Raw genomic sequence first — 17,920 nt, forward strand, 5'->3', positions numbered from 1 at the left:
AGGTATGTGCTATTTTCTCTGGACGATTAATGAAGATCTCTAACTTGGGACCTCTTCATTAATTCAAAACACATATATTTTGTAGTTTTTCTGAACCAGACAAACCATTTACGACCAATGAAGGTGGTCAAACCATTTCTTGGGGAATTTTGCTGAAGTTTTCAATGTGTTGTGGTTGACTAAATATTTTGTGTCACTTAATAGACATCGATTAAGCCACTTTCCGTTGGTTCAGTGGAACAAATATGGCACTTAATTTAATATTGTTGGATGGTAGATGGAACTGATTGGGTGTCTAGACTACTGTTGAGCGAATTTGTTCGGTATTTCAAATTTATCTGCGTGACTGCGTGGCAAATCAGGGATGTTTGTGGGCGGAACCGATGTTTTGGCGCGAACAAGCTGGAACCCCGAACACGAACCCGAATTTGAAATGCCGAACAAATTCGCTCAAGACTAGTTTTGATATTGCCAAGTTGTGCAAACTCCTTCTTCAGAAGTAAATTTGTTTTATTTCCCATCTTTTACAGATACCTGGCTGACTGAGATGCATAGGAAAAAAGAAAATGGGTTCCTGGGCAGGGAAGATATTGTTCCCTTGCGTCTGATCTTCAGTAGTGAGCAGGACAACCAGACTGCACATGGATTACTCAACACTCGGATCAGAATGGACAATAGTCAGGACCAGGTAATGATCACAGCTCTGACTTCTGGCCGCTGGTGTGATATATGGAGTTATGATCAATTTAAGGTGGCTGTAATGTAAAAATAGAAACAAGAATGAGGGACAGTATGTAGGTTGCATTAATAAGATGTGTCCTTGTTTCCAAGCATTGGAAGTTTTAGAGTTGCCGAGGCGCTGTGGATTTGGTGACACTTGTCATAAGAAGAGTCGACTTGAGTACAATGATGTATGAAATTAACTACTTGGTGCACTAGGATGTTAAATCCCTAAAACCCAATAGAGGCACTTTTGCGCTCCCTGGACTACTTGAGATTTCAGCACACTTGCCTCCGCCTTCTGGCCAGACCAATATGAGGAATTCAGGTTCATGGTGCACATATTAAAGTAATTCATTTGTATATCAATGGTTGTATACTGTAAAAATTTGGCACATGGATTCCTCAGGACGTGGTGCACGTGGTCCCTCCTGGAGGTCTAAGGGAATGTTTGGCCATCAGATTCCTTATCCCCTGTAACCTTAAGGAGGACCAGATCTCAATTGCGGCTCCTGATGGACACTAGGTTGACACCTCAGGGGCAAGCCAGGAGCAAGACGCACTCTACCTAAGCTTTGGTGAAGGGATACCACCGTGCTGTGGTCTTCTGGCCTGCAAAAGGTTTGTTGGGTTTGTTCTCCTTTCAGAGTTCTTGAGATAGACCACATCACTGTTCACCTTTTTTGTGGATAGTCAATCAAAAACACATTAAAGGGGTTTTCCACTTTCCCAAACATGGATCACCACTGTAGCTAATCAATGAGCTCAGCGGCTCCGGCCATCTACCTTTTAGCTCAATGATGGGCTGCAGCAGTGATGCGCACTATGGACTTGACATCATCACTACAACCAAGACATTGAGAAGTGAGCAGTGGGAGGAAGCCGATGATGGTCCCGGAGAAGATGAGTTACTTGAGAGCATTAGGAGCCAACATTAGCTCTGTTATTTTAGAGCATTAGGGTATGTGCCCACGATGCAGAAAATATGCAGAAATTTTCCTGAGCATTTCTGCATCTCATTGGCAGATTTTACATGCGTTTTTCTGCCAGGGAGAAGCATTTTTTAAGCGTTTTTTTTTATGCATTTCCACATGCGGGTTATCAAGCACTTTTCCAAGCGATTTTGAGCATCACTTGGAAAAGTGCTTGACAAGTTGGTCACACAATATAAATCCATGCAACTGGCATGGATTTATATTGTGTGACCAACTTATGCTGCTTTAAATGCAGCATCAATAGTAAAAAAAAAATAAAACGTAAAAAATAAAAAAAAAACATTATACTTACCTCTCCGGCGGCCCCCCGTCTCCTTCTCCGGTGGCATCCTTTGTCCTCGGCGTCCCGCGATGTTCTGAAAGGACCTGCTCTGACATCATTTAGTCAGCTGACAGGTCACGCGACCGCTGACATCACATGACTAAATTACATCAGCGCAGGTCCTTTCAGAACATCGCGGGGCGCCGAGGACAGAGGACGCCACCGGAGAAGGAGACTGGGGGCCACCGGAGAGGTAAGGATAATGTTTTTTTTTATGTTTTACGTTTTATTCTTTTTTTACTAATGGTACCCGGGTCGGATGAGAGTCACCTCTTCTCCATACCCGGGTACCATCCACGCATTGAACCGCATAACATCTGCATGCATACATGTATGTGTGACGTGCCCCCTGGGCCGTGGGGTACTCGGTGCCGGGCCGGTCGTTGCTAGGGGAGATGTCACAGTGGCGGTGACCCAGTCCGTGACCCAGGGCGGTCAATGAAAAGAGGGTTTTTTATAGGGGATTTATGTACAAAGTTTGTGACGCCACCTGTGGTATGCGGCTAAAGGGAGCCGCCGCTGCGGAGCAGGTCCTCTGGAGCTGATGTTAGTGCAGCAAAGCTGGTGTGACTCTCCACAGGTAGAGCTTAGCTCCAGGGCAGTGTAGATGTTATAGGTGATATAGGGCATTGTAGTGCAGGGGTGATGGGGCAGATAATAATCACAGAGACGGTGGAGTGCAGTCCTCAGGGTCTTTACTCACGGTTATTGCAGTCCAAGTTACAAGTACCAATGTAACTTCTCTCGTCGTGCTGCGCTTACTCAGGGAGGAGTTCAGTCCACCCCCAGATATCTCCGGAGTACTTAGCGGGACCCCCTTCTGTGTGTTCTTTCTCTGGCCGTTTCCCTGCACCTCATACCAAGTGTCCCAATCCAGTACCTGCGGGCGTTGTCGGGCGACGTCTGTTCCGTCCCTGGGTCCTCTATAGTTACCTTCTTGGTGAGACTGATATGGACTGTTGGCTGCAGGACTTGAAATACTGCAGCCTCCGGTTTCTAGTTGAGACATAAAGTGCTCCGCTAGTTGAGGGACCGGTCCCCTTTGTGTGGCCTGACCCTTCCACCTCCTGGTAGATTCGGGCGTACGGGTGGCCTCCAGCACTGCCCGTACCCCTGGGGTCCCTTACTCTTTCCTGGAGCCCTTCCTGCTCCCTCTCCTCTTTCTTCAGTCCTGGGCCTCTCCTCAGGCCCTCCTCCTGAGCAGAGCTCCTACAGAGCTCCTGCTCCCAACTCCTCTCACTGTAGACTGTACTCTGACTGTCCTGTTCTGACTAAACAAGATGGCTTCTCTATTTATACCTTCCTTTCATGTGCTCCCCTAAGCTACTTCCTCCACCCACATCCACTACATAGCACCTCCCCTCAGCTAGGGACCCGGGACTGTGCTCTCCCTTAGGAGCAATCTCGCCCTACCCCCACTGCGGGTATGTGTTGGATGCAGGTGTTAGGGTCCCGAGCTGTACTCCTTCCTTACCTGAGAGTGAGATACCACACCTCTGGGTGAGATGCAGTACCTCTGTGGCGACCGAACCCTCAGGGGCGCCACATATGCATGCGGATATTATGTGGTTCAATGCAAGTCAATGGCGGCGATTTCGCCGCTTTTGCGCACAACAAATGGTTGTACTGCGGATTTTTCTGCAATGATAATCCACAGCGGAAATTTCCGCAGCATGTGTACAGCACATGCAGATTATCATTGGGGACCATGGCATACAACTTAACATGCGTTTTTAATGCGTTTTCGCGGCGGAAATGCAGCCGCGGAAACGCATTAAATCCGCATCGTGGGCACGCAGCCTTAGGAGTCCACTTTCCTAATAATGGAAAACCTCTATAAATTCCTACATCACAGGATTGATGGCTAATGTAACAGACTTTTCTACAGTAAATTAATTGTGAGGCCAATAACATAAATGAGTAGGTGTCTCGCCCAGAGGGATGGGGACGACTCGGTACCCGGGCCTTTGCCTGGCCTTGAGGATGTCGCGGTGGTCGGCTCCCGGGCCCGTACCCTGGGGTCAGCTTTTAAAAGGGGATTGTTTGTTAAATTTATGAAAGTTCGTGACGCCACCTGTGGTTTCTGGTGAGAATCACCAGCGCTGCGGCAGTCCACTGAGGCCGGTGATAAGGCAGCTCGATGGTATAGCTCCCCACAGGTGGAGCTAGGCCTCAGGGCAGCGTACGGAGAGGGGGATGCAGGACAGGCGAGACCCAGCCGGGTCAGAGAAAGAACGGGGACGGACACGGTAGTCACTTCAGTACCTTTTACTGATGGAAATTCAGGCACATCCCGGAGCACTGTAGGGTGAAGGGTGCATATCAGGATCCTCCCCAATGAGCGGGTGTAGGGCCTCCTGTTTCTTGCCTCTGCGTAGTAAGTTTCTGACCTGCCTGAAGCTAGGCCTAACTTTATCTCTGTCCTGCACCAGCTGACGTTGTGGTAGGGCCTTCTCTTGGAGTGCACGCTCCCAGTTTACGGAGCCTATGTGTCTCCTGGCTCTGTTACGTATCAGCTCTCTGGTGAACCTGGGACCTGTAGTTCTCCAGGGATTCCGGTTATGCCTTACTGGGTCGTAGAGATCCCGGTAAGCTCGGACCCGGTGTCCGGTATAAGTGTCGGGGTGAGCTGGGTAAGCTCCTCTGCCCCCACTGCTACTCACTTTCCACTCGCCTTCAGCCATGCTCGGGCCCTCACTAGGCTACTCACACTAACGGCAGCTTGCCGCTCTTCACCGATCTTATGGCGCCGGCACACCTTAAACTCACTATTCTGAGCTACAATTGAGTCTAGACTGGGCTTACCTCTGCAGACAGACCTCTGCAAGAACCGAACTGAGAACTCTGTCCCTCTCTGACTGTGAGCAGGAACTCTGTTCTGGCTAGACTGAACTGCCTAGCTCCACCTTCCTAATTTATATCCCTAACGGGCTCCCTCTGCTGGTCTGATGTGGAAGGTGGAGATGTGTGAATGTTTATGGGGGCCTCTTGTGGAGGATTCCATCAATGCACTCTTCCAGGATCTGTGGTACCAAGCGCAGCTGGGCGCCACATAGGAACTAGGGATGCTCCCTATACAGATATTTTTTTTATCTAAGGATATGTGGACACAACGTTTTTTTGGGGTTCGTACAAGCAAGAATCCGCCTGAAAAGAATGTTTAAGAAATGCTTAAAAGAATGAACATTTGTACTGCAATATAAAAACAATATTGCTGTGCACATGTTCACTTTTTTTAGCTTCTTTTAACTGCTTTAAGCTTTGAAAGCCACAACGTGGGTAAAAGAAGTGTCCAGTCCATTTCTCCCTGCCGATTCCTCTTGGAAGTCACTCGCTATTCTATACATAATGTTATTAAAAAAAAAAGAAAAAAAGTTGGCTGCAAAGCTATCACAAAAAATGGCTCCCTGAAACATCTTCTACATGAAAATCTCAATGGGTATGCTGGCGTCTAAAAGACATTGTGCCCGATTCATCAAATCTTTTACGCCAGTATTTTGTTTCCAAAAAGCTTTGAAAAGTCGCATCATTTTGGTACAACTAGCGGCTGTGCTAAAATTATGTGACTTTTGGCATTCTTTGCCGTTTTTCGCCCAGTTCTGACAAAGTGGACGGCACTGTGCAGGGGCTGGCTGGCAAATTTTAGCCTGGGCGGCAAGCAGACAGCGGTGGCCCATGAACCGGCTCATCCTTATTGTGTTTGCAGTATGAAATTCACCATTTAGCGGGACTACAGAATCTTGTCTACAGAACCCTGAAAACCTCTTTCCTAAAAAAAAAAAAAAATGCATATACCTGGAGTAAAGGTTTTCACACATAATTATGGGGGCCTATATAGTAACTGTACCTGTAAATACCTTTGTGCTGTTTTTTTTTGTTCAAACATACTCAACCAACTCACCAATGTACACGAACTCTACGATGCAGAAAGGTCATAGTATAGGATATATCGTGTATCTAACATGCATAGTACAGCACATACGTTATATAGGATAATATATGACCGGTATATGATATACTGACTACAGACACCTGATATCATATACAGGATAATATATTACTGTTGTATACTACACTATGTAGTCACAGTATATCATATAATGGTCATGTATTCTCCTGTATACTGTATATGCTATACTATGTGCACAGATATATTATATACAGGATAATATGACCGTTATATACCACACTATGAGTACACCAGTCACATAATATCCTGTATATAACATCTGATATCTGTGCACATATTATACCACATTCAGTATACAGGTAATATATCACAGGTGTATTATATATTGTGACTACAGACATCACTTGTTATGCCAGCCCTTATTATCCTGTATATAACATCTACAGGGGCGTAAAGATCAGGCTCGCAGAGGGTGTGACTGTGATCAGGCCGATGGAGTCAGGGGGCCGCCGACGCCGGCCCTGTCTGCAGCTAATGTGCGTCCGCAGATGCACATTCTGCTCAAATATGTTGGGGCAGAAATGCATCAGCTCCCCGCACTGCAATAGCCATAGTGGCCGCCGGCCTCTCATTGACTGGCAGCTGACGTCGGCGTGCCAGGTATGAGTGGCGCATGATGTCACTGCCATGTGACGTTATTGCAGGACGGGGGATGTTATTACAGGACATGGAACATTATTATAGGACGGGGGACGTTATTACAGGACGGGGGACGTTATTACAGGACATGGAACATTATTATAGGACGTGGAACATTATTATAGGACGTGGAACATTATTACAGGACGGGGGACGTTATTACAGGACATGGAACATTATTATAGGACGTGGAACATTATTACAGGACGGGGGACGTTATTGCTGGACGGGGGACGTTATTGCAGGACGGGGGACGTTATTGCAGGACGGGGGACGTTATTGACGCGCCCCCTGGGCCGTGGGATACTCGGTGCCGGGCCGGTCGTTGCTAGGGGATATGTCACAGTGGCGGTGACCCGGTCCGTGACCCAGGGCGGTCAATAAAAGGCGATATTTACAGGTCCTCTGGAGCTGGTGTGAATGCAGCAGAGTTGGTTCAGCTCTCCACAGGTAGAGCTTAGCTCCAGGGCAGTGTAGATGTTGCTGTTATGGAAGTAGCACTCGTGGTGCAGTGTAGTTCAGGGGGTGATGGCGCAGCAATAATTTTGCAGAGACAGTGGGGTGCAGTCTTCAGGCTTTACTCACAGTTGTTAAGTTCCTCAGGTTGCACTTTCCGGATTACGACCTCCCACGTCGCGCTGCGTTCACCAGGCAGGGGTTCAGCAAACTCCCAGTTGTTTCAAGAGTGCCTAACAGGACCCCGTTCTATATGCCCTTCTCAGCCGTCTTCCTGCGCTGGCCCTCACCCTTCTTGCCCTGCGCCTCGCCAAACAATGTCCCAAGCCGGTATCCTCGGATCTTTCTGGGCAACCTGGAGCTCCCTGGATCCTATGTGGTTACCTTTTTGGCGACTTGAGTGCGGATGTGGCAACTGCACCCTGAAAGTACAGAAGCCTCCGGTTTCCAGTTGAACTTTGTAATTCTCACTGATTAGGGGCCGGTCCCCTCTGCGGCTTGATCCCTCCACCGCCTGGCTGATTCGGGCGTACGGGTGGCCTCCAGCACTGCCCGTACCCCTGGGATCCCTTCTTCGTTCCTGAGCCCTTCTCCTGCTCCTCTCCTCCTCAGTCTGTCCTGGGCCTCTCTGGCTAGGTCCTCCTCCTCCTGAGCAGAGCTCCTGCAGAGCTCCTGCTCCCTCTACTTCTCCTCCCAGACTGATCTGACTGAACTCCCTCTAGAATGTTCCACCCTCTTTTTATATCACTTCTTCCAATGCTCCCCTGATTTACTTCCTCCACCCACACCCAGTACATGGTTCCCCCTCTCTTGGTTTCCCCCACTCCAGCCAGGGACAGGGCTCAGCAGGGAAGCGACCCATCTTGCCCCTCCTGCTGGTCTGGAGTAGTGTAGTGTTGGATGCAGGTGTTAGGGTCCCGGGCAGTACTCCATCCTTATCTGAGAGTGGGGTACCACACCTCTGGGTGAGATGCAGTACCTTTGTGGCAATTGAACCCGCAGGGGCACTACATCATTGCTAGACGGGGGACGTTATTGCAGGACGGGGGACGTTATTGCAAGACGGGGGACGTTATTGCAAGACGGGGGACGTTATTGCAGGACGGTGGACGTTATTACAGGGGCCCATAGATCTGACCAACATACTGGTGGGGGTCTCGGTCCAAATTTTGCAGCGGGGCCTGTAGGACTCTAGTTATGCCTCTGACCATCTGATGTCTGTGCACACAGTACAGCACAGCCAGTATACAGATTAGTATATACTATACTGTAGCTACAGACATCAGATGATATATAACAATATTAGGTGTGTTATACTGTGCACAGATATACAATATAATATGCACTGACTGATCCTCGGCCTACAGGACCTCTTATGCTATAATATATGGTCCTGTATATACTATATGATGTCTTGTAGGCCTAGGATCAGTCAGTGCAGGGTCCTGTATACACGACCTGCAGTCTCTATCTGCCTCTCACTGAGTAATTGCTGCAGACTGAACTTCCATACAGATCGGGTGACGCTGCAGCCGATGCCCCCATTGACCTGATCTGTGTGAGGATTCAGGCTGCTGCAATAAATCAGCCTTAGCCACAGGCAGAGCTACTGCAGGTGGTGCCATGAACATCATCCTGAAACCTCCTTATTATTCACCTCCTGCCTTTCCTTGCCCCCATGATGACCTCCGTCTTGTTCCCCAGCTCCTCTCCGTCTCCAGCCAGAAGAAATTGAATCAGCCCGGCACTGGTGAGGTGAGTTCAGCAGACACTGCACACAGTGGGACTTGTACACCTTCTGTATGTACAGTGCCGGCATCCGGCTCCTACAGACGGCCAGTGGCCTGAAACTGCTGCGGGGCCTAGCCCGCCTGTCACGGGTGTGACAGACAGTCGTCCTCCAGTTGGTTGGAGGAGATCTCTACGTTTGGCATTACAGACATCTTCATAGATGAGAGGCTGTCTCTAGAACTAAGCGGCTACCTCCCTCTGGTAATTAGCTCCCTGGCCTGGGTGTAGATATACCTGGTGTGTCTGAGAGAGAGGTGCCGGCGATTCATTTATACTTGTGAAGGCTTTAGCAAGAGCAGTACTTCGTCCTCTCTGGAGCTTGAGGCCGAGTTCGCATTTGTCTGAAGTCGTCTAAAGTTAAGCAATCCCCCCTGTTTGTCTACCCTTGTTGTCTATAGAGTTTAGTGGAGATCAACCAGGGCTCATGCTTCCCTTCCCTAGCCTTAGCCATACTCCAGGGAAAGACAGGGCGAGGCACGCGTGCGGTGATTGCTGAAGAGGCAATATAGGGACGATAGTTGAGACAGGGTGACACTAGACCAGTCTAGGAGGTCTCCACTTCCCCCTTTCCCTAGAGTCTGCGCTACCTTTCCCTCTTCCCTCTGTGTTGCACTAAGTCTTTCCCACACCTGGCGTGACACTGCCCCTGGCGCTGTGGTGGGAAGGGAGCGTGCCAACCACTGCTTATCAGATTTATGAAGAGTGATGATGTTCGCTACACCACAAATCTTACCGCAGCAGGGACTGGAGTAGGATTTGTGGCGAGGCACACACAGAGGTATATGGCGCTTGTCCACTGCTTCTGGTTCATGAAGAGGCGTACGTCTGTCCATGAGTCAGGAGCGTCTGACTCTAGCCTATCTCCTCATCAACACCATTGTGTGCACATAATCTTTTTTGCATTGATTGTCCATATTATTAATTACTGATTAGTGATTCACTGGGATCCCTAAGCTATCCTATGAACAGGCCCGGTCCTGGTGAAGTACATAATTAAAATGTAATGGACCTCACATGACATTGTCCACAATTTCATTCACTTCAGTGGGGGATGTCCTATACCTGATCGACCTGTTTCCAGGATTTTATTGAGATTTCCACTGATTGGGGCTAGCTTCTTTTGTTCAGATCGCAGAACTTTACCACCAATCAATTACAATAGATAGTGAGCGGACTGTAAACTATGTCCTACAAGGAACGGTTAAAGGATCTGGGAATGTTGAGCTTGCAAAAAAGAGGAGACGTAATAGCTGTCTACAAATATCTGAAGGGCTGTCACACTCTAGAGGGATTATCCTTATTCTCATTTGCACATGGAAACACGAGAAGCAATGGGATAAAACTGAAAGGGAGAAGATACAGATTAGATGTGGAACAGGCGGCCACGAGAGGTGGTGAGTTCTCCTTCAATGGAAGTCTTCAAACACAGGCTGGACAGATATCTGTCTGAGATGGTTTAGTGAATCCTGCATTGAGCAGGGGGTTGGACACGAGGACTCTGGAGGTCCCCTCCAACTACAACATTCTATGAATGTCTATACTGGGAGGCCGAGAAGTAGAATTCTCATAGAATTTAATGATATGTCCTATTAACATATGATAGTTTGTTAAACTACATTAAAACTCTCAAAAGTGTATTCTAAAAAAAAAAATTTCTGCGAGTCCCAGTGTTTCCTAATTTTTTACTCTGGAACCTCAAGAACAAAGCTCTGCAACTTTGTCTTCATTGGAGTGGAGGTGTCACATGCTCGGCATTCACTTCCATCCATTCATTGTCAATGCTGGAAATAGTCGAGCATTGTACTCTTTCTCTGGCAGTCCCATAGACAATGAATACAATGGGGGTTGAGCAATTGTATAGGCTGCAGAGCGCCATTACAAGGGTTCCAGAGCCCCGATCTCAGGATCACTGAAAGCTCTTATAATCATCAAGTTATTCAATTGGATTTTTTGGGAATAAATCTATTAAAGGTTTTTTTTTATATCACATGTTCAAATTGGTTTGCAAAAAAAAAAAACCTTTTTTCACCTCACTGATTTCCTGCCATTACTAGTTTAATTCTTACTTGTCCCTATCAGGACACCAATAAACGGGAATACCTCTTTAAATCCAATACTTTTTAGTGTAGTCTGACTTTTTTTCACCTCATTTTCAGGATTTGTGGGGCTTGAAGCCAGACTGATCACACCCTTTTAGATAACCTTCTACTAAGACGCCTGTGATTTTTCTCGTACGCAAAAAAACCATAGTAGTTTTCATCCGTGTTTTGGATCTGAGTTTCATCAGTATTTATTCATTGTTTGGCTGTGTGCCCACTATGCGTTTTTTAAGCGTTTCCGCAGCGGCAATTCCGCTGCAGAAACGCTTAAAACACACATGGTAGAAGGTCTGCCATGTTCCCCAATGATAATCCGCATGTGCTGTGCACATGCTGCGGATATTTCCGCTGCGGATTATCATTGCGGAAAAAAACGCAGCATTACCAATTATTTTGCGGAAGCGCTGCGTTTTCGCCGCCATTGACTTGCATTGGAACGCATGGATTACACATCACTGTATATGTAGATGCGCATTCCATGCGTTTCAATGTGCGGATGGTACCCGGGTGTGGAGGACAGGAGACTCTCCTCAGGACCCGGGTACCATAGAACCTGTAAAAAAAGAATAACGTAAAAAATAAATATTATGCTTACCTTTTGATGGCCCCCGGAGTCCTTGTCTTGGCTTGCCGGCAGATCGCAGTGGACTGAAAGACGTAATTTAGTCATGTGACGGGTCACGCGACCGCTTGTCCCTGGCAGGAAAAACGTATGTACAATCCGCATGCATTTTTTTTCTGCCAGGGAGATGCAGAAACGCTCAGGAAAATATCCCGAGCATTTCTGCATCGTGGGCACATAGCCTTTTTAGTTTTTACCATCAGTATTTCATCACTATTTTCTCATATGATCCAAAAAAATGTCAAAGCTTCTCCTATCCATTACAATGTTAATCCCTGAAAGCGCAAGGACTGCACAACTATGCCATCCAGATGACTTTAACCAAACCGTAGACTTGTATGGGTGATCGAATCAAAACAATCATGTCTCAATTCCTTTTTTTGGGTGGCTCACAAAAAAACACAGCTCTGTACATAGCTACATAGGCCATAATGGGTACTCGTTATATCCATGAGAAATAAGGGTAGAGCACGAACGCAGGCTCGGACTGGTCCACGGTGGAACCGGAGAATCCTCCGGTAGGCCGCCCCTGTGAAGGAATGCTAATGAGTAGTGCTATTGTACTTGATTCACAATTTTCAGAAAAAGGTATCATCTAATCATTCAGTAAATAAGTTAGTCGGATTAATGTTACATAGAAACAACAGTAAATTTGCATACTAGGGTCAGGTTATTTTTGCATCTAACTGAACAGTGGGCCTAAAGAATCAATGTTACTGGTGGGCCTTTGTCAATTCAGTGCGACACTGCATGGACATCTAAATAAGATCCGACGTGTAGTAAAAGTTTTCTGCTAAATATCCTTTGAAAAGCTTATGCTATACAGAAATTTTACTACTTAACGATTTCTAATGCTGCTAATGGGATTAGGATTCTCAGCATGCGGGCAGATTTAGGGTTTAGGATCGCGATTGAAGATAATTCTGTGTTTTGCTTGTTTGATAGAAGGAAAGCTCTAGAGCAGAAGTAGAAGAGAACCCAAATAAATAACACATCTGATATTTAATGGGGGCTTGTGGCTGACTGTAGACCGAAATTTCTTTAAAAAATGATGACATTGTCTTGGAATAAGTTTCTCTACTTTTTTTTATATATCGTATTTGCTAAAAGTTGGTATAACCGACATTATCAGATGGTAGGAAATAAATGTATGTGGCATCTTAAAGGGATTGTCCAGGACTTTGATATTGATGGTTTATCATCTGTTAGCAGTTCCTGTGGGACCCAAGAATGGCCACCACGCAGTGCTGTTCCGGCACTGTGTACTGTGTACATCCTGCCGCCTCTTGACCTGCTGACTGGTAGGGATGACGGGTATCGGACCTCCAACAATCTGACATTGATGAACCCATCTTACGGATAGACTATCAAAGCCATATGATCCTTCAATATCAGTTGGCCCCATTGATGGACCATAGTGCTGATTCTCATGCAGCACAACCGCAGTCTCAGATTTCTGTAGCGGAACGTACAGAAACGGGAACGTGTCACTAGAATACATCCTCTTAAAGGAGTTTTCTGGTATATAAAAGTAAGACCTTAAGAAAATTAAATTCTTTGTTGCCTGTGTGCAACTGCTACCTTCCCTACCTGTCTTGATACCTTGACCATCCCTGTCTGTGACTCCAGAAAAATGTATTTTTCAATTTCCGAAGCTCAGGTGTGATCATTAGTGTAGATATAGCTCCAATGACTAAAAGAGATCTGGAAATAGGGTCAACTTTATAACATATGAGGAAGCCAACCAAGATGTGGGACTGGGTGCGCCTCAGCTCCAGACAGTCGTGTTTTTAAGCAGAATATTTTTGGGGGCGAAAACACTTTTGACATTCTTATTTATTTTTTTGTTTACTTCTTTTCACCATGTACTTTTTATGGGTTAAATAATTTTATATTTTTATTGAATGTTTACGTGATACCAAATCTTACATTTCTTTATTTTTTAATTTGGAAATTAAAAAAAAAAAATACAGTATACAGTATATATACCTGTGTGTGTGTGTGTGTGTGTGTGTGTGTGTGTGTAATATATATATGTACTCGTATATATATATTTCTACTTTTTTTTTATTACTTTTACTTTTTTAATGTCTTTAGGGACCCTGAACTCGCTTGAGTTGCAGTATATTCTTGTATTGTGTGTGTATGTATATATATATATATATATATATATATATATATATATATATATATAGCAACATATAGTAAAATTACTGCTCTCCTATGAGACCCAGCCACAGGTTGGGCTTCATAGGAGCACCGTTATGGGGTTGATGGGGCCTCACAGCTCACCTCCTCCTTCTTCTATGCATAGACCTAAGCATGCCTACGTTATAAGTCAGGGCCTATCTACTGCTGCCTATAAGCCAGTGTGAAAAATGGCAAGATTTCTGATCTAATTTAAAATAAAAGTGAGATGGGAAAAAAACAACAAAATAAAATAGAAATATATATATATTTAATTTCAAAACTTGATTTAAAACAGTAGTTTTCTGATGACACGTTCCCTTTAAGTTAGGATTTTCTACCCTTTTCTTTATATAAAATAAATTTTAAAAAAATTACAAATATTGCAGTTGGCGTTATTAAAAATAAAACCTGCCTAGTGAGCACATTTGCTCGACATACATTTTACTTATCATCAAAAAACTATCAATTTAAGGACATCTAGAGGACGTAGTCATTTACCAAAGGTGCAGAACCCAGCACTATTCACTTATTGGTGAGGCGCATGACGGACGGTATTTTTGTAGCGTCAGCAATGTGCGGTAATTTTTCTTTGACTAGAACATTTCTTATTTTGATGACTGGACACTTTATTGACTGCCAGTAAGTTTATTAGTAGTTACCATTTTATTTATTAAAGCTTTTATTAATATTTTAAGCATCTATTGATTCATTCTATTATGATTACATGCTATCCTCCAAGTAAGGACCTTTTTGACCAAAGGTATTTTACCTATTTCTTGACTGACTGCTGGATATTATGAGGAATCCATATCAATACTTGTCAGGTTACTCTCCACATCATATCATTGCAATTAAAATTGTTCACCCACCATTGCAAATTCGGTTTATTAGCAAAATTTACAAACTTTGTGCTGAACACAACTAATATAACAAGTGGTTTCTCCAAATTCATCACTAAGGCTGGTTTCACGAAAAAGCCAGGTGCCTGCTGGAATTTGGCAGTGAAATGTAGAGTGGGAACCGTGATGGGGGCCTGAGAAATGCAAACATTTTCCCAGTATATTTAGACAAGTCTTGGTAAAGGAAGCGGTTTTGTTGCTTTATGGAGTAAGGCCATGCTGGCAAGGCTATGTAGCCAGGGCTGCACTAGTAAAAACGGTTGTTGGTTGTTTGCAATAACTAAAACTAGAATTGTGAATACAGCTCTGGCTTTTGAAAAAGCCAAGGCGAAATAGTGTCGTCTGGGTGGTGGCCGGGTAGCTGCAGGCGCGCAACAGCAGTAAGTGGAAACTATATCTGATTATTGAGAATTTGGTTAGAATCCTCCTTCATGTTTATAGCACCTTGGTTTGCTGCTATAGAGCTCTGGGATTAATTATTGCATGATTAAATACAGGCACTTGCATTTTAATTTCTGAGCATTTTATTAACATATACCAGTGACGCGCCTCCTGGGCCTTGTGTGGGGGAATACCCGGAGCCGGGTCTCTGTGTAATGCTGGTCTCCGTGGCGGCGACCCGGTCCCATGGCTCAGGGTCGTCAAACCAGTGGCTGATCTGTTTCCTTGGTTTTTAATGTTGAGATGTCCGGCTACGCCACCCGTGGATTGCGGTCACTGAGAACCGCCGCTGCGGGGCAGACCGCTGAGGCTGATGTTGTGTGCGCAGCAGAGGGTAGTATAACTCCCCACGGGAGGAGTATAGCCTCAGGGCAGCGTGTGTAGATGATGAGGGTTGTGGTGCATGGGCGCAGCAGAAATGACTCAGAGTCCGTGCAGTACAGTTCAGGGTCTTTACTGTTGGTAATGAAAAAGGCCCTGCCGGGAGTACTGGCTAACATTAGAGGCCTGGTCAGTCTGTGAGCGAACAAGAGTTCCCCTGGCCAGGTGGAGGTGTAGGCCTTCCCGTCTGACTCCACTCTTCCTGGCTACCTTGCTGTAGTCGTGTAGTAGCCCACGTCCCTGAGTTTACTGTGTGGTGCTCACCCGTATGGCTGGTGACTTGGGGCCTTTGGTACCTTCCGCTCCTCTATGGCGGTTCCAGTCCCTTGCGTGTGACTGAGCCTCCGGGCTTTCTATGGCCAGAGGACCTGAAATCCCCTGCCGTGTGGTTTCTGCTGCTGGATGTATAATCCCCACAGCCTCGGACTCCGGTGTCCGGTTCTCTGCGTCTTCTGCCAGGACGAGCTCTGCTTAGCTCCAGTCCCTGGCCTTCAGCTCCTCGCTCCTACCGAGCTCCTTGCTGCTGCTCTGTCCCTTCCTCTAGACTCTGACTCACTAACCCGCCCCAGACCCAGTTTATAAAGGGCAGGATCCTCCCCTCCCTGGACTGGGGCAGGAGGTGTTGCATGCTAAAGTGTTCCTGACCAGGAAAACCCATGCTCGCTCTCAGACATGGTATTTCTACCACTGTGGCAACCAGACCCCTGGGGTGCCACACCAGCACTCTGAACTTTTAGCGCATTTTCAGTCTGCTGCTCTTATTTATTACAAGTGAGTATGCTATTTTGAATATAGGCACTTGTACTTTGAATCCTTTAGCAATTTTCTCCAGTATATATTAGCATTTTGCACTTTAGACCTTCAAAACTGTATATAACTAGGGAGAAGAGCTATAACCTACCTGCTGCACTACTTGTTTGCTACACATGATACATTATGCTTAAATTTATTATTATTGTTTTATATGAAATGCTATAATGAAATCTATTGTTTTAAATTATGCATTTATGCCTCATTTAATAGAGACATTATGGTTGCTCTATTAGTGTTTTGTTCATGAATAAGATGCTGCCTTTGTCTGTACATAGTTATTCAAGTATATTGTGCCAAGTACTGCTCATATAACAGGGTGGTGGCTCTTGCACAGGGGCCCACCGGAGGATTATCCTGTTCTCCTGTGGGCCAGTCCAAGCTTGCTGACATCAGACTCATCAATGTCACTAAAGCTCCACTTAAACACCATTTAATTCATGTACATAAAATAACCTTTTATATACATGGCATTAGATACTTTGTACTGATGCTAAATTCCTGCCTGCATCCTACTCCAGAGCTGTATTCACAATTTTAGCATTTGTTATTGAAAACAGCCAACAACCTTTTTTACTAGTGCAGCCCTGGCTACATAGCCTTGCCAGCATGGCCTTACTCCATAAAGCAACAAAATCGCTTCCTTTACCAAGACTTGTCTATATACTGGGAAAGTATTTCTCAGGCCCCCATCAGCAGGCACCTGGCTTTAGACTTAAAACCACTCTCAATCCCAGTGGCCACGCCATTGTTGACCTCTAGCATACTGCAGCACCTCCCAGTTAGTGCAGGCCACAGGCGTTATCACCGAACAGGGCAATGGTCGCCCCATTAAGCACAACACATGGACCATCTCCATAAATATAACCAAAATGATGGGATTAAAGTGCATTAATTAGTGCCAACAATATTACTAATATACTAATAATATACTGTATATATATATATATATATATATATTAGCTTTAGGGGGCAATTACTTTTCCACACAGGGCCCTGTAGGTTTGGATTTCTTTTTCCCTCAATAGTAAAGACCTTCATTTAAAAACTGCATTTTGTGATTACTTGTGTTATCTTTGTATAATATTTACATTTGTTTTGTGATCTGAAACATTTAAGTGTGACAATCATGCAAAAAAATAAGAAATCAGGAGGGGGGCAAACACTTTTTCACAGCACTGCAGGGCCGGACTGGGTCAAAAAAGCAGTCCTGCCACACAAACCCCACCAACCCACATACTATAAGGGTATATGCACACGATCGGTATTGGCAGCGCTTTGAACTCAGTATACTTTATGCTGCGTCCAAAGCGCTGCATGCAGGTGAATCCGCATGTGTTCATTGAACCATGTGGATTCACTGCGTCCTATACATTGCACTGATCTAATTTCTCTTGCGGAGACTAGCGACTCCACAAGAGAAATTGACATGCTGCGGTCTGGAAAGACGCTCCACATATCCGTGTCCGCAGGTGCACGGAGACGCATAGTGGACATGGGATTTCTACAAATCCCATCCACTATGCTGTAACATCTGGCTGCTGCTGATTGCACGCAGCGCAAGTGCGCTGCGTGCTATCCGCAG

The 17,920-nt window shown here is 45.6% G+C and overlaps 1 protein-coding gene across 4 annotated transcripts in view; it reads left to right on the forward strand.

The window, feature by feature from the left end:
* Positions 1 to 17,920, forward strand: part of ADAM22 (ADAM metallopeptidase domain 22) — a 312,368-nt gene that overhangs the window by 12,861 nt on the left and 281,587 nt on the right. For all 4 annotated transcript variants that reach the window (XM_073677446.1, XM_073677443.1, XM_073677444.1 and 1 more), the window contains exon 2: positions 531 to 688. In XM_073677446.1, the coding sequence (XP_073533547.1) occupies positions 531 to 688 (158 nt within the window). The remainder of the gene's footprint in view (positions 1 to 530; positions 689 to 17,920) is intronic.

Source organism: Phyllobates terribilis, unplaced genomic scaffold, assembly GCF_046119375.1.
Source record: "Phyllobates terribilis strain yellow unplaced genomic scaffold, ASM4611937v1 Scaffold_4__5_contigs__length_816908805, whole genome shotgun sequence".
In the NCBI taxonomy this organism is placed as follows: Eukaryota; Metazoa; Chordata; class Amphibia; order Anura; family Dendrobatidae; genus Phyllobates; species Phyllobates terribilis.